This window comes from Antechinus flavipes, chromosome 2 (genome assembly GCF_016432865.1).
Source record: "Antechinus flavipes isolate AdamAnt ecotype Samford, QLD, Australia chromosome 2, AdamAnt_v2, whole genome shotgun sequence".
NCBI classification, from domain to species: domain Eukaryota; kingdom Metazoa; phylum Chordata; class Mammalia; order Dasyuromorphia; family Dasyuridae; genus Antechinus; species Antechinus flavipes.
The window spans coordinates 438305857-438331890 of record NC_067399.1 but is presented as its reverse complement, the minus strand read 5'-3'; the positions used below and the strand labels follow the sequence as shown (position 1 = coordinate 438331890).

Sequence of the window (26034 nt, the reverse complement as noted above, 5' to 3'; positions counted from 1 at the left end):
TAAGTTGCCAGAATCTCGCTTTCCTCATCTACAAAATGTGAATAATAATATTCACAGTACCTGATAACAATATCATTAAGTCCTGCCTATGACATATAATAGTTATGTGATCCTGGAAAGGTTACTTAATTAACTTTTAGTACACTGAATATCTTTTCTAAGACTATAATTTTGGAATATAAATCCCCCTTCTGTACCTTCCTCCCTGCCCGCCCTCTGCCTCACAAAGAGAATTATCTTACACCTGTAGGATCTGTCATAGATCTCAACATCAAGGTTTCTTTTCTATTTCTAATTCCTAGGATACTATTTAAAGTTCTAGCCTTGGAGTCAGGAACACAGGCTCAAAACTACATCTGTTGCTTCCTAGTTGTGACTCTGGGCAAATTAGTTTACCTCCTTAAACCTAAGTTTCTTCTTTGTTTTATTAAAACTTTTTTATTTTCAAAACATATGCATAGATAAATTTTCAACATTAACCTTTGCAAAACCTGGTGTTCCAAATTTCCCCCATCTCTCCCTCTTCCCCCCAGGTCTCCCTCTCCCCAGATGGCAGGTAATCATGTTAAACATGTTAAAATATATGTTAAATCCAATATATGTCTATACATATTTATACAATTATCTTACTGCACAAGAAAAATTTTTGAAAGAAAAAAATGCAAGCGAACAACAACAAAAAGAGTGAAAATACTATGTTGTGATCCACACTCAGTTCCCACAATCCTCTCTCTTCATCACAAGATCATTGGAACTGGCCTCAATCATCTCATTGTTAAAAAGAATGATGTTTATCCAAACTGATCACTGAATAATATTATTGTTGCTGTGTACAACGATCTCCTGGTCTATAAGTCTCCCCAAGCTTCTCTGAAATCATCCTGCTAGACATTTCTTAAGAACAGTAATATCCCATAACATTCACATACCATAATTTATTCAGCCATTCTCCAATTGAGGGGTATCCACTCAGTTTCCAGTTTCTGACCACTACAAAAAGGGCTGCCACACACATTTTTTGCACATGTGGGTCCCTTTCCCTTCTTTAATATCTCTTTGGGATATAAACCCAGTAGAAACTGGGTCAAAGGGTATGCACTGTTTGATAGCCTTTTAGGCATAGTTCTAAATCACTCTCCAGAATGATTGGATCAGTTCACAATTCTATCTACAATGTATTAGTGTCCCGGTTTTCCCGCATCTCCTCCAACATTCATCATTATTTTTTCCTATCATCTTAACCAATCTGAGAGGTGTGTAGTGGTACCTCATAGTTGTTTTAATTTGCATTTCTCTGATCAATAGTGATTTAAAACACTTTTTTTATATGACTAGAAATGTAAATCTAAGTTTCTTAATCTGTACAAGGAAAATAATAACACCTATTTTGTAGGGTTGTTCTAAGTTAGGTAATGTACAAAAGTATTTTGCAACTATATATATTACTTATTTATAGTTACTTATATATTTGTATAATATTTATATTGCTATTTGTAGTCCTATTTATATAAGTTGTAACATTTATATATTATCTATGATTAAGCATCTAAGATATATATACCAGGCACTGGAGTAAGGGCTAAGATACAAAGTTCTCACCTTCAAGGAACTTACTATTAGTAATTGTTAAACATTATTACAAAACCCCCCTATGCAATAATTTCTTCTTTAAGGTTAATATCAGGAAATGGAATGCTTTATAGCAAGAAGCAGAAGAGCCTCTGATCCCAGAGAAGAATATAAATCAAGCTTGATCTTAGTAGGACAATTTATCTATCCTGGGTCAGCCTCCCGAGAACATGGCATCAGTTTTTGGGTTTGTTTTTTTTTTTAAACCAAGGTAGCACTAGCAATTAACTGATATTAGTCAAATATAACATCTCCCATAGGCTCTAGACAGACTCAGATATGATGTGGTTCTCTAAATCTGGATCAAGAATGTTGTCGGAGAGTACATTTACCCCTTCCACATTGCAAGGCTTCTCAATCTAGAAAATCTCATAAAAATCTTTGGTCCATCCTCTGGATTATTTGTTTGAATTATTATGTTGTTAAAAGATAAAATATGTTGATAGTATATAATACTATACATATATTTTATTCACTTCTGAGTTTGTAAACTTTTTCTATGTCATCTGCTAGTTGTCATGTGTCATCTGTAACCTCCCCAAAACTCTTTTCAAATTTCCTCTTAATTTCTTATGCCGACCTGGGATATATCAAATCCTAAATGAGGAAAGCTGAGATATGAAAGGGATGATTGGAGAAAAAAAAAGGGATGATCGAAGATAGATGATGGGAAAGAGTGATTTCAGAAGCTCCTGTTGGGTGCCTGTCAATGTCAGCAAATGTATTTAATAATTGGCATTTTTAAAAGCTAGCATTTTTATAGAGCCTTTTTGTTGACGCATTTGATCACTTTTGAGATCATAGTGCAGGTGTAAGGCACACCTGTCATTCCTTTATCTCTTAAATTACTTTAAAAGTCTGTGTCTGTCTGTCTCCTTCTTTGTCTCCCCCCCTCTCTTTATATATATAAATTGTAACTTAACCAATCACTTTATATAAAAAATTGTGACTAAAGCAGCCCATTTTCTTATGCTTAAGTCCTGTGTTAGAGAAACAGGATGGTGTAGTGAAAAGACTGCTAATTTTGAAGTTAGAAAAGCTGTATTCAAACTCAAATTCTTCCCCTTAAAAAGCATCTACTTTCTACATGCCATTAGACAAGTAATTTCAGTTCTCTGGGCCTCAGTTTTCTCATTTGTAAAATGGCAAGGTTTGACTAAGTGACTTCTAAGCCTCTTTAACCTCCCCAAAACCCTTTTCAAATTTCCTCTTAATTTCTTGAATTTAAACTTGAAATTGAAAAGGAATGTGATTCTATAATCTATGCTTTTTAACAAGCTGGTGGATATCAATGGATATCCAGGCATAGCCTCAAGTTCACCCTGATTTAAAGAAGGAAAAAAGTGCCAAACCAAACACCCATCATTCATTCATTCATTCATTTGTGGTGTTCTTTCCCTTTTTTAATTGAGTTCCAAAATTCTCTCCCTCCTTTCAGACCTTCCCCAACCAATGAGAAGGCAAACAATATATCAATTATACATGGTCATAAAAAAACATTTTCCTATTTACTAGCCATGTTAGCCATGTTATTAAAAAAAAAAAAGACAAGAACAATTAAAAAAGTAAAAAAAAAAAAAAAACTATGTTTCAATTTGCATCCAGAGTTCATCAATTCTCTCTTTCTGGAGAAGAATAGCATTTTTCACCATGAATCCTTCAGAATTGTCTTAGATTATTGCATTTATCAGGGTCATAAATGTCTTCCATACTTGATCATTGTTGTAATATTGTTGCTACTGTGTATAATGTTCTGGTTCTGCTTAAGTTACTTTTTACTAATTCATGTGGATATTCCCAAGTTTTTCTGAAACCACTTCTCTCATTCTTTGTAGAAAATAGCATTCATCACATTCAGATATCACAACTTGTACAGCCACTTCCCAATTGGTGGGCATCCCCTCGATTTCTAATTCTTTGCTATCACAAAATAGCTGCTGTAAATATAATTGTACTGTGCTCTTTTCCCTTTTTTCTTTCACCTCTTTTGGAACAAAGGAGCTCAATCTGGCTTATAATAAAACTCATTATCTTCACCACCAAATCCTCTGGATATCCCCATTTAAATTAATGGCACCATCATTCTATCAGTCAATCAATCCAGGTTCAAAATTTTCAATCATCTAAATATACCATCATTAAGAGGGAGAAGTCATGAACATCACCATCCTCTCCATTCTTCCATCCTAATTTATTGTCTCCTCACCATTACCACCATCACCATCACCTAAGCCCAGATCCTTGGCTATGAAGACCGAAATTGCTACAAGTCTACCACCAGAGCTCATTTGGACCATTTTCTAGACCCTACCATCCACTCTTTACAACATTTCAAGTAGGATCATAAATGGAGAGTTCGGGAAGGAAAGCAATTCAAGGCCTACTAGTCTAAGTGACACTGTACCCAGAAGTACTGGTTATATGGAAGAATGAGTTAGACATAACTTAAGTGCAATGAGGGGAAGCTGAAGACCAAGCAGTCTTCAGCTGAGTCTAAGGGAATATTGCTTAAGAAGAAGGTAGCTCAAAGGTATAATATGCTTTTGTAAATAATATAGTTTTGGTTTTTCATTTTCTTTTTTGGATCCCCAGTTCCTCATTGCTGAAGAAAGGAAATGAAGATGTTGGTAGGAAGAGCGCTAGAAGCGGCGTCGGAAGGCCTAAATTTAAATCCCAACGTTGTTATTTACTATGTGACACTGTGAAGTCATTAATTTCCCTAGGTCTTGGTTTGTTTATCAATCAAACAAGGGGGTTAAATTAGAAAACACTTGCGATTCTGTTTCATTCTATAATCCTACAGAACATCTTGTTTTGGTATGGGTTGATCTCTGTGGCCACTAGGGTTTCTTCCACCATTAAGTTCTGTGAGTCCATGTTAAAACTTTGCATTGAATTTGTGAGGCTTATACTAAGAATTCTGGGATGCTTTGATTCATTTCTAGGTTGCTACGTTTTTCTAGTTTGACTACCTCTTCTAACAATTATTTCTCAGTATTATCACTGGTATCGGTGATTTTCTTGAAGTACCATTCAGAACTTTCAGTCACTATATTACACAGTAGAACCACTCTTTTAATCAGAATAAAGTGCATGGGCTTTGTGGCTGCTATTTTTCTCACCACAGAGACTTTTTTAAAAATTCACTTCAAGGTCTTTATGTTTGAAGTAGTTTCCACTTAAATGAAACTATTATACTTCAGACTTAACAAAACCTTGGGGGGAGAGGAGGGGAAAGAACCACTGACAACAGAAGTTAATATGTAATACCAAAAGGGGAGAGTATCTTTCTGTTTTGGCCACAGTAACCTTCCTAATTATGCTAGGATCATATCACACATTCCCCCTAAAAAGTAAACCCAGAGTTAGGAGCCAAACAATATGAAATGGGCTGCAAGGAATGCCTTTATACAAAGACCACAACCAGACAATAATCCCCACTCCCACCCCTTTCAGCCTTTTCTAATGCCAGTCAAGACATTAGAAAGGACTATAGGCACGTAGAAGCTCTATAGGCAGAGCTTCTTTTCTACTTTTCAAGGCTCTCAAAAATCTTTTTTCTCTCAGGCCAACAGAGGCAAAGGCAGGGATAGCTGAAGAACATCCCTATATCAATCACCAAAGGAAATGGGAATGGTGAGAATGACCTTGTGACCTAAGGAGAGGAAGAGGGGCTAATGGCAGGATCAAGTCCTCAAAAACCAGAAGAAGGCAGCCTCTTGCCCTGCCTGCACACACACACACAAGCCTCCTTTTCTCACTAGCTTGCACAGGCAGCCTGGATAAACACCATATGCTTCACTAATCTAATTACAAAGAAGAAAGCCCAAAAATTACTTTTTCAGGCTTTAGATAAATATGAAAATAAAGTGGTGAGATATTTTTGTATTGCTTTGTCCGCCCCCAAATGTCTAATAAAATACATCATGCCCCATCCTTATTTGCCAGCCTCCCTCTGCAACAAAAAGGCTTTCACCACATTAAATTCTGAAAACACAGTCAAGGTTCCTTGGCCAGAGAGACAAGGGGACAGTAAGTCACAGAGTGGGGAGGGTCCTCAGAATCCAATGCCTATATTTTATAGATTCAGAACAGAGCAGTGGAATGGATTGCCCAAGATCCTACAGGATTCAAATCGAGGTCCCTGGATTCCCCCACTTCTTTTTACTATACCAACCCACTTCAGTCCTATTAGATCATGCTTCATTTACAAGTTGTTTCTTGGTCACCCTTTGGCCACCATAACGATTCACTCCCAGAGAATTTCACTTAAAAACCAGCCGACCTTGCACCCCTACTCCCAACTCCACCTCTTTAACCTCAAATTCACAAAGTAACTTAGCCTACTAGGAAAATTACTGGGAATTGGTATGTTTGGTCCCAAACTGGCTTTGCTTCCAGCTAACTGTGAGCTTGGGGGGTGGGGAAGGGTGGGAGAAGAAGAGGATTTGAGAGATGGAATCACTTTAATTTCTTCCTGGGGAAAAAAAAGAGAATTAATGACACCAATCCCTCAATCTTATGGGATGGTTAAAAGAATTAAGTCTGTTTCACAATAATAGTGAAAAAAAAAAAGCACTGATATAATCTGATTATTGCCTTGCTGGAGTTTAATCTTGATTCAAGAAAGCCAGTGCGCTAAAACATACTTTCCTCTTCTAGGCAGGGAAGTGTAAATGAGGCAATTGAGGCCAGCCTGGACACTGTACTGGTTTATTTTAATTACTTATGCTTTTATTACATAGGTGAGTTTTTTAAAGCATCAAAAAAAAATTTCCCCCCCAAAATTATGGTGTCAAGATACCTTAGCCTTCGAAAATAATAGGGCATTGTAGTTTAGTGGGAAAAAAACACTGGATTTAGAATCAAGAAGACCTATATATTAGACAAAGGATTACCCACCTTTCTTTGTATCTCAGTTTCCTCATTTTTAAAATAATTCTTGAATTGCTCCTATCAGTGGTGTTAAAATCAGATAGAAATAGAGCCACTAAACCATAATGAAGATCCTTTCTGGCTGCATATTGACTTAGGAAACCACATATCAACCTTATCTATGTTCTATTAAACTTTGGTTTTGTTAAATATTTCCTGATTACTTTTTAATCTGGGCATCTTTAAAAACTTTGGCTTACATCACTGAACTAACTGTGTAGATAAGAGATTTTTTGGGGTTGTTGTTATTTGCTTGTTTGTTTAAACCTAAAAACATTAAAAAGATATGTGAATTTCAAGGTTTGCTTTTCATTTTTCCTTTTTTAAAATAACTTTATTTCCCCCCAATTACATGTCTTTCACTTGTTTTCTTTTTTAAATAATATTTTATTTCCAATTACTTTTCTTTCATTTGCATTCTTTTTAAAAAATGTTTTATTTCCCCCCAATTACATGTCTTTCATTTGCTTTCTTTTTTAAAAACAATATTTTATTTTCTCCCAATTACATGTCTTTCATTTGTTTTTTAAAATAACATTTTATTTCCCCAATTACATCTTTCATTTTTTTAAAATAATATTTTATTTTCTTCCAATTACATGTTTTTCATTTGCTTTCTTTTTTAAAATAATATTTTATTTTCCCCCAATTACAAGTTTTTCATTGGTTTTATATCAAGCAAGAGAGTAAGATGCTCACCATAATTGTTTGCCACTGTCATGGAGGAGAGATCCAGGGCAGAGACCAAGCGGTAGAGGGATTCCATAGAGATGGTGAGGTCCTTCAGATAGTCCTGGTAGTGGATGACATTATGTTCACTGCATCAAATTATTTAACTCATTATCCATGTAGGAAAAACAAAGTGACTGAAGAATGTCTTTTATCCAGACTCTAATGGGCAGTTTGGATTGGAAAAAAATCACAGAGGTCGCCCTTCAGTGCATTTATCTTGTACAGACACTGCAACTGGACAATAAACTGAACTAAAGATTGAACGGGAAGAAGAGAGCATGTTGGATTGCCTTGGGAAACTAAAGAATTCTCCAAATGACCCTAAGCTTCTCATGCAAACAAAGGCCATTCTTTATCCGCCAATATGGTGCCAGTAATATGGCGCAGTGGAAAAAGAGTTCACTACCTCTGGGGTGAGTAACTTAACCTTTCTGGGCTTTTGTAAAATAAGAGGATTGAGTTAGGGGGTGGCCTCTGAGATCCCTTCCAGATCTGAATACTCCCTTCCCCATTATAACTAGTATCTACTCAGCACCAGACCGTTCTAGAGGAGCACAGAAGCAGTATCTAAATGTCTTGAGTAGGCACTTTAAAAATACTTGTTTATTGGAATGGAATTATAAGGCAAGCATCCCTTGTCCTCAAAGCCAGGCTCATAATCTGGATGGGGAAATAAGCAACTGGCTCAATACTCTGATGGGCAAAACTTACACAGCTTATCCTGTTTTATCCTCATCTATATCCCCTTTCCCACAGGCATTTCATTCAATCTATTCACAATCTTCCTCTGGTTCTCTTGATGCTGAATGGATGCTAATAGAGCAGAAAGGCCATCCAGCCATCCAACAGCTCATATTTTTTCTTTCCAGGAATAGATTTTTCTGATGCTATCCAATGATATCAGATTAATGCAATATAGAGAATATTGAATGCTGAGTGAAACCCAGTTCTGTAAGGATATAGAAAAAGTATGGAAGTATGCATACAAGAAAAGATAGAAGATGGCTGGATTATAGTAGTAATATTAGGTAGAAGTAGTAGTAGTACTAATAGTAGTAGCTATTAATAACCCATTTTGTGCAGTGCTTTAAAGGTTTACAAAGAACTTTACATATATTATCTCATTAGATTTTCACAATAATTCTGTGAGACAGGTGCTATTATTATCCCCATTTTAAGATGAGGATTTTTGAAGCCAAAAAAATGATGAGTGATTTGCCCAAAGTCACACAATGTCTGAAGAACAACTGGATCTCTGGTTATTCTGATTTCAAATCATTGAATAGTTAATTTAGTTATTAAGTAATTTTTTTTGGAATAGTTTTCTATACTTTGCCCACAAGATTGTAAGCAGGGTCCTGTAGAAACAATGTAACTGAGCTATTATCAGTTAAGAGTTTGACAAACTTGAAAATTCTTGATAAAAAGGTTTTCTAATATCATCCACAACACAGCCTACATTTTTCACTATCCTACCCAGTTCATTTATTCAGTGCTGCCCATGAAGGACTTCCTGTACAGAGGGATGCTTATTCCAGAACTTGAGGAAGAAAAGCAATACTGTAAAAATACACTGTGCTCCAACCCCTCCCCCCCCCAAAAAACACCCCACAACACTCAGCTTCCATCAGTCTCCCTATCCCAATATTCAACAAATCTGGATTGACATGACACTTCAGAACAGATCATGAAACAAAGTCAGACTCTCCCTGTTCCAATCCATCCTGTTAACAAAATGTTCTAAAACACTGTTTTGACCATAACACTATCCTGCTCAGACTTTCACTAGCTCCCATCTGCTGTCAGGATCAAGTTCCTGGCACCTCGAGGGCCAAATTATTTCCCAGCTTTATCTCATCCTGCTTCCCTTAAAAAACATCCACTCCAGTCAAACTTGTCTCTTCTATATTCCCAAACCACTCAGGCCTAGATCTAATCCTCCCTCTCTGAAACTGCACCATTCCAATGCTCTCCCTTTTTCAAGTGGCCACTGTAACGAACAGCCATACAATTCCTTGAGCCAGTGCCTTCACTCATTCATCAACTATTCAGTCAGCCAATCACATAAGTCAGCCACTTAGTGAGTATCTCTGGATAAAGAAACAGGGAAATAAGAACAATAAATACGGACTCAAATACCTTTCGGAGTCATACGCATTTAAAAGATAGAAGAATGAATTCTAAGATGTTACTCCAACAATCACCTCATTCTACAAAGAAGAAAAACTGATGTTTAGAGAGGTTTGGTTATCAATAAAGTGTTACAAGAGTTAGTGCCAAAGACATCAATAAAAACTAACTAAACGAAAAGAGTTAAGTGCCAGAGATGATACCAGAACCCAAATCTCCTAACTCCTTTCCTGGTCTTTCCAATTCCCCCATTCTGCTTCTCCACTAATTGATCTGGGCTGAAGAAGGACAAAATGTATAAACAGAAGTATTTGTTTTCCAAGGAGAGATTTAAAATGGACAAATTCAAAGTATACAAATACACAGAGTATTGGAGGGTCCAAAGTTACCAAATCTTACAAAGGGATCCAACAACCTATAAAGCAAGACTTTCAGTCATGGTTTCTGGATATCTAGATCTTTAATTATATATTTTGAGGAGATCAAGTTCATAGGGTCATTGACTTTGAGCCAGAAGAAACCTTAGAGGGCAGCTAGTCCGACTTTCTCATTTTTCAGATGAGGAAACTAAGGCCCCCAGAATTAATATGACTGGTTCAAAGTCACATAAGTAATAAATGGCAGAAGAGGGACATGAGCCCTGTTCCCCGACTTGAGAGGCAATATTCTTTTTTCTTGTTTCATGCCTCACAGAGTGAGACACAACATCCTATTTGAATCTGAGCATCTGAACAAACACAGGCCGACTCTCGTAGCCTAGCAAGGGAAGAACTTGTAAATATTGACCCCCTGTTCCAGGGCCATCCCCCCCGCCATGGCTCCCACCCTCACAATTGTCCTAGTGTGTAGCACATTCAAGATTAGTTTTTCTTTTTTCCCCAGTTCAGAGGGAGAAGGCTCACCAGGTTCTGGAAAGCCTGTGCCAATGATAGTTTATGAAAAGTACCAATCTGAGCAGTGTACTTCATGAGTCTGCAAGGAGCCTAAGTGTCTAGACAATGAAAAGAGCTTTAGCTTCAGAGCCAGGGGAACCAGAATCTAACCTTGCCTTTGACCCCTGCTATTGACCTTGGGTACTTTCCTAGGCAGCAAAATGAAAGGATTATACCAAAGGACCTCTGAAACTCTTCCTAGTTCTTGGATCTATTTTCCCAGGATCCCACTATATTCAGATTATTATCCTTTTTTTCAACTTTCTGACTCCTGTAAGTTACATACTTGGTATTCAAATAGGATCTTAGATATCCTTCCTACCTTCTCACCAAGGACAGAGGCATGGAAACGGTATCCAATGACAAAATATGAGACTAGCCTGGGAGGCACCTGTACTTTAGGACTCTGTGGATGGTCAGATACGGACTGAAACATCCCCTGCAATGCTGTGAGCTGCCCAGGAAGGAATCCATGTCTCTTCAGCTCCCAAATTCCTGACCAACCTGACAGTGTGGAAGGGGAAGTCTCTCTGTGAGAGACAGAGATTCAGGGAGGTACCCAGTACATAAATTAGCAATAGAAAGACAGATTCTCTTTTAACTCCTTAACCTAGATTATTTGGCAGCCTCTGTCCTTCTCATAAACTAAATCTTTCTATCTTGGTATCTTTGTTTATACTGTTCCCCATTCCTATAATGACTTTCCTCTGACTGCCCTCATCCCCCATGTGATGAAACTCTATCTCATGTTCTATTTTGTGTTAAGCATTATTTATCTTATCCTCCAACTAGATTATGAGCCCCATGGGAGCAAGGATTCTCATTCATCTCTGTTTCTCTTTCTACCCACTATAGTGGCCTATAGACAATAGGAACTGAATTCAATTCATTGAACATTTTTAACCATTTTGGGGGAGGTTACTTAAAAAGAAATCCAATCACCACAAATAATTTCCAAGTCTGGTTTGGACAATCACCAAACCAAGTAAGCACTCTTGCTTCCCTCTCAGACAGATTTCAAGATCTGATGGCTGAGCTATTTTTGGCTAAGAAGACTTTATGCCATCTCCCAGGGGGACACATAATGTTATTCATTGTTGGACACAAAGATAGAAGACAGTGGTCATTAGAGCTGGAGGCAACCCAGGCCAGCCATCACCACCATATTCTGGACATTATCTGAAGTGTCATGACCCAAAATGCTATTTGGGGAAATCAGGCCACATGTGGTCATTTGACACGATAGTGTATTTTGGGTTCAGGAGAAAGAACATACTTTGCTTGGGCAGGACTATCTTAGAAATAAAATTCGGCTTTAGACAATAAAAATGAAAATCCATGATCTTGCTTAAACTAAAGAGCATCAGAGGAAAAAAAAAAAAAGCAACAACTAAACCTCCCAAGTAAAATAAGATAGTTTACCAGGGAGGCCATTATTCTTGTAGGAGTTTGACTTGTGAATAGAAAGCTGGATTCAGGAGTTAGCAAGACATGGATAAAAATGTTTCAGGTACTTACTAGTGGTGTGTGACTCTACATGAATCAGTTTCCTCAACTGTGAAATAGAGACAATAATGTCTGAAGCACTTATTTCACATGATTTTTGTAAGGCTCAAAAAGAAGAAAAAAAAAAACATGTATGGTAGAGGTGTTTGGGGGGGGGGGGGAGGGAGAGAGAAATAGGAACCACAATCATTTCAGGGAAAATTGGATGGACTAATCTCCAATCACCTGGTGATCTAATGGTGCAAAGTCCCAAACTCCTCTTCAAGGAAAAATAAAATGTAACTATGCAAGGGTACACTAAAGCAGATGGTTCCATTCAGTATTGTCCTTAAACAAGAGGCACCTGCATTTTTGTCTAAATGTGACTTCTTAAACAATTGTAAAAATATTTGGCCACCTCCCCTTGTCTCCTACCCTCAATCAGGAAATGTTTTCTTATTCCAATAATAAATCCTGCCAAATGCATTCAAAATACTCCCATTTTCTCCCTCAAACGACTCCCCCCTTTCTGTACCCCTTCCTCTCTTTAAAATGCTATACTTACCTATCCTAAGTTGCTGCAAAATGCCGCTGCTGGGCTGTTTTCTCTAAGTGCGCTGAAAAGTTATAAAAATCAAACTAGCAGCTTAAGAGGCTGAAGCTGCTTTCAGACAGCAGGCCTCCTTAGTATGCTAATACATTTCTCTGCTTTCAGTTTGGCCTTCTATCTTTGACCTGCAATCATTGGACCCCTGCTGGTTGGTATGCCTCTCCCAAGAAATCCTCCCGGTGGAGAGAAATTTCCAACACGTGCAAAGTGTTTTACAAATCTTTAAATGCCATAGAAATGTCAGTTATTATTATCACTGAGTGCAAAAATATCACTTTTTTCATCTCAAGGCACAGTACACTTGGGTTCCCATTGTAGCTTTTCCATTTACTAGCTGTGTCATTCAGAAGATTCAAGGTCTGGAGCTAGAAAGAACTTCGGAGGCCATGGAGACCAAATCCATTTTACAAAACTCAGGCCCAGAAGGTTAAGTAATAAAGGCAGCAGGGATGGGATGTGAACACAGGTAACTCTCTTTACTGCTCTACATCAATCTTGGGTAAGCCATTTCCCCACTAAGAGCCTCAGTTCCTTCATGTCAAACATTTGGGTGAACCTGCCAGGCTCTTAAGGTCCCACTCTGACTGTAAAGTTCCATGTCTCTAAAATCTCTAGCAATGCCTTGCTGGCACTCAGCCTAGATCATCTAGCACTTCAGAAAGTCCTTTAGGTTGGGTTCTACTAACTAGTTAATGGTGCTAGCCCCGCCCAGAATGTGGTAATGCCTTTTAGCACTTTAGTTTACAAACTTTCAAAACCACAAAGTGATTTTATTGCAGCAGCTCTGTTTCAAAACTAGGTTGCATAACTTAAGTCAGCAGAAATTTAGTCCTCAATTCCAATTTTTACCCTACCCCAGACAGTGCTTAACGACCTCAGACAAGAGAAGGATCCCTTAAGGACCACTGCCCAAGGGAGCTATTACTGTCTCCATTTTTCAGATGGGGATAGAGGACAGAGAAAGGATCTTGTCTTTGGTCATAAAGGGAGTCATCAGAATTGGAAATAACTGCTCTTGACCTGTTCTCCAAGAACTACATGTCTGGTTCCTCCACACTAGTTTTCTCAACATCTGCTCCTCTAAAGCCCATCTAGAAAGAAATCCCAAATGGGCCATCTAACTTTGTTCTGGTGGGAGCAAAGACAGGAACACCAGACTGCTACCAACGTGCTGCAGGGAGAGTATTTTATTAAGCAAACTAGAATAACCACGTAGGCAAACAGAACAAAAACCCTTTTCAAAACCCAAGGGTTAAAAGGATTGGGGGAGGGGCCGTTTCAAGTAATCCCTACATTCCCACTAAAAAAAAAAAAAAAAAAGGGTCGTGCTGGAAGCGCCCTGCCTTTTTCTTCCCCCCTCCTCCCCCTTCTAACTAAACTTAGGAAATTAACCAGCAGAAGATAGAAATGTTTTCCCCCCAGGGGCCCACTGGGTCCCGTTGGCTTGGATGTTCATGGGTGTGGTATGAAATATTTAAAGCAGTGACTAAAAATTTTCCATAAAAGCCCATCCAAAGTATAACAACCTTCCTGCTTCAGAAGCCGGCTTGGTCTCCAGTCATCGTAAAGATTTCACATCCTGCTCATCACCCTCCGTTATTTACATTTAATATTTAGGTTGGGTGGTTGGGTGGGAGGGAGTAATTAGTTTTGCTTGTAAACCGTTCATCACAGTTGTAATACTGACCGAGCCATGGAGCCCATTGGGGGCCTAATAGATTTCAGGGCATTATACTTCGGGTAGCAGGGGTGGGGGGGTGGGGAGCTGGAAATCAATAAATGGTGACTTCGTCTCTGCACAGCCCCATATGGAAGTAATCAAGCGCAAGGGTGGCAGCTGGGGCCAATAGCAGTCACCTGCAGCTGAGGGACGTGGGGGTTTCGGATGGGTTTTTAATGCTAATTTCCTGCCGAAACAATGAGCTAGAAAGCGCAGAGCAACAGACGAGGCCGGATGAATGGAGACCAAGGCGAACAATAGCTGCACCTGGTGCTAGGAGCAGGGGAACAGAGCCGGCACGCGCCAACAGCCCAGGGCACATCTGTTACCCTGGGCCGGCCCAACCCCCAGCCCCCCGCCCGCCTGGTAAGTAATCCGGGGACCGCGAAACATTAACAGCTTGCAGCTCAGCAACAGGTTTCAGTGTTGTTGTCGTTGTTGTCCTCGGCCCCCAAATTCGAAACTGCTGCAAGTCTTCTCGCGTCTGCTTCCCATCCTTAGCGAGAGAGGCAAGAAGGAACGACTGCCTCCGGAAGATGCATGGAGGAGGAGTTAGAGCTGGGTTCCAATGCTCACTCCATCACTCACATTTATAAATTCCCTTTAGGAATCTCCAGCGATTCCCTTCACACCTCTCTGGGCCTCAGCAGCTCTAGTGGTGAGAGTGAATAGGGAATCCGTTGTGCCCGGGATTCGAATCCTGGTCCTGAATCCTAGTTCCCCTGCCACCCTGGGGACGGATAACCTTGACCCCAAAAATTAAAGGGTGAGGAGGCAGTGGAAAGGCCAGAGTACCAACTAATGGGTTTATGAGGTGGCTCCTAGGACTTAGGATCTGGTAAAACCTTAGCCAAATCATCCAACTCCCCCAGAGACTCAGTTTCCTCTTTTGTAAAACCAAAGGGGTCAAATTAGCTGTCTTCTGATGTCCTTAGGAGATCTAAATTCAAATTCTATGACCTCCAAAGTCCCTTCTGGAACTCAGTCTATAATCTTGGATAGAACCTAAGCTAGTAGCTTTGTTAGGAAACTAGTCTTATCCCCTTCTTTTACAGAGTGGAAAACTTGAGACTCGCAAGGTTAACTGATTTACCATTGGTGGCACTTTTTTTAAGTGGCTCCAGCTCCTACATGACAGTACCTCCCCCCCAAAAAAAAAAACCAAACTTGGTAACCATCCTGTTCATTAGAAGAAGAAGAGAACTTAGAAATTATCTAGTCCAATCCATTTTACAGATGAGGAAACTGAGGCACAGTGACATATCACACAAGGTGGGAAGTGGCAGAACCAAAATCTGAAACCAGATCTCCTTTGGCTTCAAATCCCCTGTGCCTTTGGGGGTCTATTTCCCCTCCCACTAAGCACATACATCAGTTTAAAAAGGTACAAAATGCATGTTGTTTTTCCCCAAAAGGCTTTCTGCTGATCCTATGCTGCTTAGGGGGAAAAGTGGTCATGGGAAAGGCCACAATTATTGCATCAGAAAATACAAATGGATGATGTACAGACATGTTTGGAGCCCCAGCTCCGTTCCCCACCCCACCCCCCACTCCCAACTGTGGCTGAGCGTGTCCAGATTCTGTGCCGACACAGAACCCTTGCCCTGCCCATCATCTCCCAACTGCTTCAGAATGAAAGGAGACAGGAATGTGACTGGCCCAGACCCCAGACAATAGACAAAGCCCTGCCTTTGCTGGGCGGAACAAAGGGAGTTCACTCTGGCGCCCTTTTTCAAAGTCATCCAGGGTGCGCTTTTCAAGTTTGCATGCACACAGTCTGCATCACTGGCAGGCCCCTGAACACAGGCAGCTGCGCCAAGGATGAGCGGGGCTCAGCCACAGAGGCCTACCTTAACCACTGGACAACCAGAAGATCCAACCCTTGTCACAAAACAATGATTTTTTTGGAAGCCACAAAAACCGAACCTCCACTTCTCATTACCAGTGACTTTCCCGTAAAAAAACCCCAAAACAAAACAAATACTCAAATTCTACAACCCTCCAACAATCTAAGACTTTTTGATCACATCCAAAAGAATTATTCTAGGATTAAGTCTGGTATTATAACCAAAGACAGTCTTCCTTTAAAACCACCAGAAAAATCAAAAAAATTCCTCTATGTCATTTCTCTCTCCATCCCAACAACACTAAAGCTTAATGAGTACTAGACTGTAAGAATCAGGATACCCTCTGCCACTAGGCTGGGCGTGTCCCTTTCCTTCTCTGCTCCCAAATTTCTCATTTATTCAAGAAGGGGCTGTGCCAAATATCCTCCCAGCTTCCAATCAGCTTTTTGAAGTACTAGGCTGATCTATACATTTGGCACAAAAAAAGTCTCCAGACCTCATTTATTAAGGCTATGCAAGCCTGTAGACATCTCTTCCCCTGAATATGTGATGTGAAGGGCTTTCAATAAACTGAACTAACTCTCTTTTAAAATCTAATTCAAATCCTCCACAACTATACACACATAACCTTGTACAGAATTTATTTAACCAAAACTCAAAATTTATGATGCTCTCAAAAAATATAACTTCACCTTTCTCTGATTTGTTGGTTTTATAGTGTTCAAGTATAATGCTCAACTTATGTTAATAATAATAAATAATTACCAATAATAGCTGGTATTTAAATAGGACTGGGATTTCAAAGATCTTTATATGTGTTACCTCACAATAAACTTGGGATGCTACCCCCTTTTTACAGATGAGGAAACTAAGGCTGGGGAAGGGAAATAAAGTTGCTCTGAGTCACATTCATAAATAAGCATCTAAAGTTGAATTTAAGGTTAAGATTTTCTGACTCCAAGTCCAACCTTTTATCTAATGTATCACCTAGCTGCCTTATTTAAAGCTTTTTCTACTCTCAGAATCTCCCCCCATCTGTAAGGAGTGTGGATTGGAATAGATGCTTTCTTAGTTTTCTTTTCTCCTTTCTTACTTCCTAGTTATGGCATTCTATGCTCTATGGTCTCTTCCAGCCAAAACATTTTGTGACTGTATGTTCTGTACTTTTTTTTTTTTTAACTAATATTGTGTCTACAGAACTGCATAATTCTATTGCTCAGAAAAACAACAACAACAACAACAAAAAAAAAAAACCAACAACTTCACTTAGAACTTCCCCTTGCAATTAATCCAGGATTGCTTCTTCTATTATTTATTATAAATTTAATTTAATAGAAATTTTATCAGGTCTCAAACTCCAGGATATAAGAAAAGCACATTTGTAAGGGTTTCCACTTCATAAAATTTTCACTTTTTTTATGATGCTTACCAAGTCACTAAATGGATAAAAGCATGGGCTACTTCAGTGAAAACACAGCTTTCTCTTTTTCCTATTCATGTCTATTTCCAAGTTCCATGCCTTTGCTCAGTTGGTGCCCTCTACCAAGAATGCCCTCCCTCCATCGATGAACTTGAAAACTTCTCTATCCTTCAAGATCCATCTCTGTCTACCCAGTCCCCTCCCCAACTCCAGCTGGAAATTATCCTTTCTTCACTGGGCTTTTGTTTATATTTCGACTTATTTACTTAACATATTCTACCATGTATTCTGAGTTATCATTATGTGTCATGCCCCTCTACTAGACTGTAAGATCCAAGAGGACAAGGACTATGTCTTATTTATTTTTGTATCTTCCTGAGCTCTGGTATGGCTCATCAGGTACTGTTTATGTTGACTTAAACTGAATTAAATTCAACTTATCATCAAAAACCAAATTCCTGAAGCTTGTTTACTCTGAAGGAAGATCATATAAATTAATGACAATTATGTTTATATGCATATTCCTCTACTAGACTGTAAGCTCCAAGAGAATGAGAACTATGTCTCATTTAACTTTGTAACTTTCTGAGCCTAAGTATAGCTCTCTATATCCATCTCCAGTTAATAAAGTCATGTACACATGTGTATATACATTTTTCAGACATTCAAATTAGTCAATACAGATGCTGGACAGCTGTGCCAGTATCAAATACCAAAAGGGAAATATTGTGGAGAAAAATATGTAAGATCTATGCTAAAACAAGACCTAGAAACCTCTATGAAGTTAGTCTAGTACCCTCAGCAAGAAATAGCAAATATGCTCAGGACCCATATCTGTAAGCTGCTCTCTGGTGGAGAACAGATATACAGACTGCCCCTGGAGGCCATAATGGCCATAATGAAGTTCTGAGCTGAAATTTCAATCCAAGGTCTTTTCTATCTAACCTAGAACTAAAATGACATTGATCAAAGCTCATCAAAAGACAGGTGGAAAGAATTAATCAATCAACATTCATTAAATACCTACTATGTGCCAAGTCCTAGAGAAGCCTCAATTCTTTAAAAAAGATTATCTGGAAGCTTCCAAAGGACAAAAGGATGGACCAGTGTTCCCCAGGGACTGTACAAATCTGGCTCTAAGGAAGACTTTCCAAAGTTTTCACCCTTCAGTTAGGTTTTAGGAGGCTCATTTACATATTCACACCCAGACAGCCCCTCTAATTGTTATTTGCCACAAAAAGCTAGTCTTTGCAACTAACAAAAAGGCATGGGAATAAGTGGGTTGTAGCAATGGAGATTCAGGGTGGTGGAAGCAGACAGAAGGAAGACTTTCAGGGAAAAAGAAAATAATCAAGGTTATGGGGGAACCTTAGCCCAGGATCTGGATGGATGCTGTCAAACTGGAAGGATTATTGCCATGGATGGACTTTATTCCCTAAACAAACAATAGTGAAATCTAGATGACCTTAAAAATATACAGAGCCAGGGAATTTTAGAGACAGAAAGGTTGAGATCATCTTGACCCCATGCAAAAGGGGTGCTTATTTGGTAAAATAATGATAACAATAATAATCCTATGTATGGACAAGACCTGTATTCAGAGAACCAACTCTACTACTTTCTAGCTGGGCGTCTGTGGCCAAGTCATTTTCTCTTTCTGGATTTCAGCTGCCTCCTCATCTGTAAACTGATGAGGTTGGACCAGCTGAGCTCTCAGGTTTCCTCCGGCCCTATAGCTCTGATCCTCGGAATGGAAAATGAAACACAGACACACAAGGAAAGCTGTATATAGATTTGTTGCATTACAAAACTACCTAAACTTCCTCCCAGGGAGACATTTACTAGAGGGCAACAGAAGTGGTTCCCTTAACTTACAATATAAGGGCAAAATCTAGTCTTGAGAGCAGTTAGGCTATAACAGGAACAGCAAGGATGGCAGGCTCTTTGCAATTCTATTAGGAATGACCATAATTCCACTAGTATAAAATCTAATAAGGAAAAAAGACCTTCTTTCAAAAAATAATGGTTGTCTCACACTCTGGACCATCAGGTTATTGCTAAAGGAGACAGCTCTTAATCAGCTATATCACAGAAGTACCTAACATGGTTATCTATCTGTCTGTCTGTCTATCCATCTATCCTTTGTCGTGATGCTTTTTCAGGACTGCATTTCCAGGGGCAAGAGTCACACTTTACTCTTAGATTGTTGCCCCAAGTTTCCATTTAGCAAAATACAGCATTTGAACGGAGGTGGATGACAGAGTCGACCAGGCAATGTGGCCAACCCGAAGCTACCCTGTGCAAAGCTGAGCAGCCGCCTGTAGGTTGGGCTCTTCTACCAAACCCCCAGAAATACCGCATCGTTTCTCATCTAAGACAACCAAGAGCTCGGAAAGGCACCGGGAGATCCCAGCCTGTCTCAGCATAGAAAGCAGTAGCAAGATGAAAAGTCTCACTTACCCTAGATGCCCAGATGACCACAATCCAGATGCCCAAGAAGCCAAATTTATTTGAAATAGGAATAAAATGCTCCTCTTCCCCTGCTCCTGATCTCTGAGCACAGCCTGGGACCAGCCTTCCTCCTCCTTTCATTAGCTGGACATGTGTCAGCTCTCTCACATCTGTGATTTCTCACTGACTAGAGCTGCCTGTCCAATTCCAGGGAAACACAGATGGATCCCAGATGGGAAGGTCCTGCCAAACAGACCAGCTCTTTACCTTGCCAGAATCCCCAGATACACACACATACACACACACTCCCTCTCTTCCTCCCTCCCTCTCTCTCTCCCTCTTTCTGTCTCTCTCTTTTCCCCTCTCCCTCTCTCTGTCTCTCTCTCACCCCTCCTTCCCTCCCTCCCTATTACCAGGGCTCCTTGCCAGCTGATGTCACTAAGTACACACCTCCCAGTGGTTCCTAGCCAATCTGACATTAACGTGTTAAATACGCGTAATTTGTTTATGGCTGACAATAACAGCGATGAGATTGTGCAAACTCTCCCCATGATACCCCAGTATATGTAAAGAGGGACAAGGGTGCAAAGGCAAATGCTGGGACATTCACTTCTCTAGTAGCTCCCTAATATTCTCTGTTGTCTTTTTGCTTTCCCTATTGTTAGATTAGCTTCTGCAATTCCTGGGGCCCTCTTCCATGCTTCTATTCACTCTAGGGATGCCTTCCCCCCTTCCTACCCACACCACCCTAAGAAAAATTGGACTTGAACATGAACTCAGAATTGGGGCAAATGTAGTAAACTTGCAAACTCTGAAGAATACATTCTGAGACCTATGGAAATTACTCACACAAGCTGCCTCTCCACTCTAGATTCAGTAGCACTGCAAAACTGGCATGTGTTTAAAATTAGACAACTGCAGAAAAGACGGGGAGGCTGTGAAGAGATTATATGAGTGAGGGGAACACACAAATGAGGGACAGTCAGAGGATCGAGATAGGAGATGGGCAGGAAACAGGGCTAGGGCAGGGGGGGGGGCAGCTCAGTCACTGTGGGACTTTCAGAATTAGTGTTAGAATGTCAATACCAGTTCATATCCTGCTATACAGTACATCAGATACAGGAGGTTAAGTAGAAGAAAGAGAATTAAGCTCATTTGGATTTGCAAAGTTGTTAAAATTTCCCCCATTTGAAATCACTGATTTAATATCACACAACTAAACTGGAAAAACTCCAGTCCCATACCCCCCCCCCATCCTCACCCTGCCCAGACTCAGGTTCCTTGCAATTCCATGAGCTGTCCAGCAAATTATTCTACCCAAGGAGTATATATAATGAGGAAAATACATCAGAAAGACTTCCCACGCTGGGATGTCCAATCCTCCTTGAAGGGACTTATACCATCCCCTTCTTGTTCTCATTTCTTTCCTTTTTCCAGGGATCCATACTTAGGCTCAAATAATGGTGGGAAAAGATGGTCCAAGTCAAAGGCAATTCTCTGTTCCTAGTATTCGGTATCTCTGACTTCCTTCTTTTTCTCTCCCTTTCTAGTATATGAGTACAGAGGCTCAAGCCTACCCTTTCCACACTTTGCCAGCATATCCTTCTTCAAAACTATGTCTACATGTCTTTAAAAATAAACCAAATATGAAAAAAAAATACGCATCAAAGACATCAATAAAAACTTACTGAAATAAAAACAAATTATGTGAAAATGAGAGACAATATACTGTAAGAAGGGCTGGACAAGTCAAAAAAAAGTTGGGTTCAAGCCTCAATAGTGCCTGAGCTACATGACCTTGGCCAAGGGTTTCTCCAAATCTAGACCTCAATTCCTTCCCATCAAATAAGAATTCAATGTGATATTTTTTATGTTCACCACTTTTTAGAGTGTTATTGGAGAACCATTCTTTTTACATCATAGATACTTATGAATAGACTCCTTGCTCCTCTAATCTGTTGTAACAGGAAAACCAGATAAAATAATCCAGGACTTATACTTTGTCCATTTGTGACTTCTTTTTGCCTGAGAAATTTTTAGGTGATGCCGGGTTTATAGGTATATAAGGTAGACATACAAATTAAACATTTACTGATAATAAATCATAATTTCATGACCCCACACACTTAGTTGTGAGACCATATGAAGCTGCGACTCAGAGTTTAAGAAAGTGGAAGGTAACCCAAGCAACTATGCCTGATGCTGCATGCAACAGTCTGTGTCCACAGTCCCCAGTTTTAGGTGTCTTTTGACCCTACTACTCTACAATTCTGTATTTTTTTTTCTTTAACAGAAAGAAAAGATAAAGAAAAACACGTCAACCAAAAGAGATTCCCCATTGTGAAATTTAATATGGAACTAAGATCACAAAAACCTGCAGTTCTGCAACTAACTTAATGTTAATTCAGGAGTGAAAATAAATGATTATAAATTTACATCACAACCTCATCAGTCATAACAGACTGCTAAATAATCAGTTTATGGGAGAGAAGTGACCTTTATAAGCAAAAAGTGACCTTGAAAGGCAAGAGCCCTTGTTTTGGATGAATTTTCTTATCTAAAAATAAAAGGGTTAATTGGAATAGATGGCTTTTAAATTTCCTTTGTGTCCCTAATCCATAATTTCAAATTCTTTAACCAAGGCAAGTCTAAAATGAGAATGGCTCACTATTTTTGAACTAATCAGCTTTGCTCTGACATCTCCCCTGAAATAGACAGTTTTAACACTTACTAGAAGTTTTGGTAAAAGAATTAAAAGGAGGAATTGTACAAGAACAGTCTAGCATCCCCTCCCCCCCATCTAATTTACAGAATCACAGAATTTTAGAGTTGAAAAGGACATTAGTTGTAATCTAGTCCAACCCATATAAGAAATAAATTCCTACTATAACATATTGGACATATCTGGGGCTCTATATGAAGACTTTCAGTGAAAGACTACTCAACACCTCCCAAGGAAGTGCAATGAAAGGTCATGTGATACAGCAGAAAGACAGCTAGATCTGGAAAGAGACAATGTGGGTTCAAATCCTAACTCTGAAACTTATTATTTGTGTGATCCTATACAAGTCAACTAGCCTCTCTGGAATTCAGTTTCCCCATTTATAAAACGAGGTGATAATAGCCTTTAAAGTTTCTTCTAGTTCTCCCATGATATTCTTCTGCATTGCAATTATTCACACGTTCTATCCCACTTCTAGACCACGATCTCCATGATAAAAAGAAAAAAACAATTAAACATCTACTCTGTGTTAGGCAGCTGCACTAAATGCTTTACAAATATTGTGTCATTTGATCCTTATTTGCAATTCTAAGAGGTCAGTGCTATTATGATCCCCATTTTACAGTTGAAGAAACTAAGGCAGAAAGTTTAACTGATATGCCTACAGGCAAACACCTCATAAGTATCTGAGGTTATATTTGAACTTGGATCTTCTCAATTCCAGGCCCTAGCTGCCTAGGCGGTAAAAAGAATAGTGTCTTGGATAGAAGAAACTGGAGAGCTTCTGGCTTGACATTAGGAAAAACTTACAATGAGAGCTGTCCAAAAGAAACAAGTAAGAGGTAGTGAGCTCTTTTCACTGGAGGTGTTCAGGAGAAGTTTGACTGACAACTTCAAGGGTATGAGGAAATTCTTGGTCAGGTACAATTTGGAGTGAATGACTTAAGAGTCTCTTCCAACTCAGATTTTGGGATCCCCTCCAACCAGAAGGCCAGCATTTCATACCCAAGAGATACATAATATAGACCAAATTGAATGCAAGCTGTACGCAAAAGTTTGACATCTCAGGTTTATGGGCAAATTACTTTACTTCCCTGGGCCTCAATTTTCTATTCTCTAAGAAGCAGAATTCAATGGCTGAAGGTCCATTTTATCTATAAATTATGGTCCAAGAACCTCTACCAAGTCATTCAAAGCCTTTGGCACACACATGTGCATACATAAATACACAAATATTCAAATGTGGACAGAATAGATAGATATGCTATCCTCAATAATTATGGGCTGAACCCCCTATGTCTAGGGCCATTTTCTCCTCAGCCAGGGCCAAACAGACACTGACCAACTTGAAGGATAAGTGCCCCTGGTCCCTAGTACTATCTCCAACCTGGTCACCCTGCTTAGGATGTTCTAGTTTGTCAGTTCTTTTCCTATAAAGCATAGCTCCAGAGTTGGATACAATACTGTCAGCTGAGCGGAAATGAGAATTGAAGACATCAGGATTGTCCTCTCACACCTTAGAGCCAAGGCTGCATTAGTGTTCTTGGCCTCCTTGTCACAGTATTGACAATTCATATGAAACTTGGCAGTCACTAAAACACCAGCCCTCTTCTTCACCTTTTCCATCCTGGACTTGCATAGTTGATGTTTTGAATTCAAGGGCAAGACTTTATATTCATTTCTATCAAATTATGTCACCTTAGTTTTGACCCATTGTTTTGTCTACCAAGGGCTTTTTGGATCATGGTAGTAATGGTTCAGACATCGGACAGCTATCCATCCCAAATGCATGTTCTCTAGATATTGTATAATCTTTCCTTGTGTTTTCTTCCAAGTCATTCACCAAAAAGTATCCAAAAAAGAGTAGAAAACAGATCCTATGGCTACCAAAGGAGAGCTTCCTAAAGGTAGAATAAGATTCCTTAATCATTAGCCCTAGGGTATGGTTCTTCATCTAGTCCTGAAGCCACATAACTTCAGCGAGCCCAGTCAACCAACCAAGAATAAATGTCAGGCACTGGGCTAGGAGCTGAGGATGCAAACACAAACATGAAACTATCCCTGCCCTCAGAGAGCTCACATTCTATACCATGATTTGCTATCTTATTCCCAAGGATAAAGTAAGACATTTTCTTCAGCTATCATCACCCAAGATCCTCGGCTTTACAGCATGGGGTCATGTGGAATTCATTTTAGAGGGGCATCCAAAGAGTTAGCATTTTTTAAAGTACTAAACTCAATATGGGAGCTGTGAAATTATGATTCACAATCACCAAATGTTTTATTTGTATACCTATTTTATATACCCAGAGTCACATTAAAATTTCTCAGGCAAAAAGGAATGATCATTGAGTGGAAAAAGTTTAAGAAGTCTGATTTAGGAGGAAACTTTGTTTGCAAATATACTTCATGAAATTTGGCAATATTTACTGATTAGAGTACCTCTTCCCTTCTTAGCTAGAAGGTTGCTGCTGTTGCAGCAATAGCCTCCTTGTTGATACACTCCATACTCCAATCCATCTGACACAGCAACCAAAGAGATTTTCCTAAAGGTCACTTCTGACCATGTCACTCCCCTACTCAATAAACTCTAGTGGCTCCCTGTTGCCTTTAGATCAAATAACAACTATTTAGTTCAACAGTATAAGTTCTTCACAATGTAACTTACTTTTTTTTTCTTCCTACAAAACCTTTTGTTTGCTTCAAAGCTCCAAAAGTCTGCTTAAAGGCCACCTACTAGAAAAAGTATTTGCTAGTGAATGTCTGGGGTCACATTTGAATTCAGGTCCTCTGACACCAAGGCCAATACTTTACCCACTGCACACCCATCCACTATCTGCCCCCATCAGTAGTTTAAAAAAAATTAGCTCTTTGGGAAACCCTCTAAAATGAATTCCACAAGGCTCTAGATACAATTGCCTTCTTTCCAGAAAATTATCTTGTACTTATATGTATACTATTTATATATTTATGCAGCCTCTCAATTAGAATATAAGCTCCCTGAAGGCAAGGGCAGTTTCAGATTTATCTTGGTATCATCTAGGCATCTAGCATGTGGCTCCTGCCATAAAAAAAAAAAAAAGCTACTTAAAACAGAATAATTAAGTTCAGATTTCAGCAGAATCAAAACTTTTGTCAAAGGAACAACATTCAGACATTTATGATTTAATAACTGCCACCCCAACATCATGATTTATAAACAAAGCACTTTTCTTACAATCACCTGGGATATAAGCATAAGTATTAATATTCCCCCATTTACATATGAAGAAACTAAAGTCAGAGAGAGCAAGATTTGAATCCTGATTTCCTGATAAGCTGCCCAAGGTGCCTTCCACCTTCTACTATACCATGCTACCTTTCATAATATAACACCTTCTAATAAGCTGTTATTTATGTGGGAAACTACACAACACAAAGA

General features: G+C 39.2%; 1 protein-coding gene across 7 annotated transcripts in view; it reads right to left on the bottom strand.

The window, feature by feature from the left end:
* Window positions 1–26034, bottom strand: part of CBFA2T2 (CBFA2/RUNX1 partner transcriptional co-repressor 2) — a 162317-nt gene that overhangs the window by 76880 nt on the left and 59403 nt on the right. For 2 of the 7 annotated variants that reach the window (XM_051979127.1, XM_051979124.1), the window contains exon 1: window positions 7264–7632. The exons of 3 other annotated variants lie outside the window; for them this stretch is intronic. Coding sequence is in view for 2 of the 4 variants with exons in the window: in XM_051979124.1 (XP_051835084.1) it covers window positions 7264–7330 (67 nt within the window). In the remaining 2 variants the exon portion in view is untranslated. Of the gene's footprint in view, window positions 1–7263; window positions 7633–19900; window positions 20164–26034 lie in introns of those variants that run through there. 2 more of the 7 variants (XM_051979123.1, XM_051979130.1) reach the window with 2 other exon arrangements.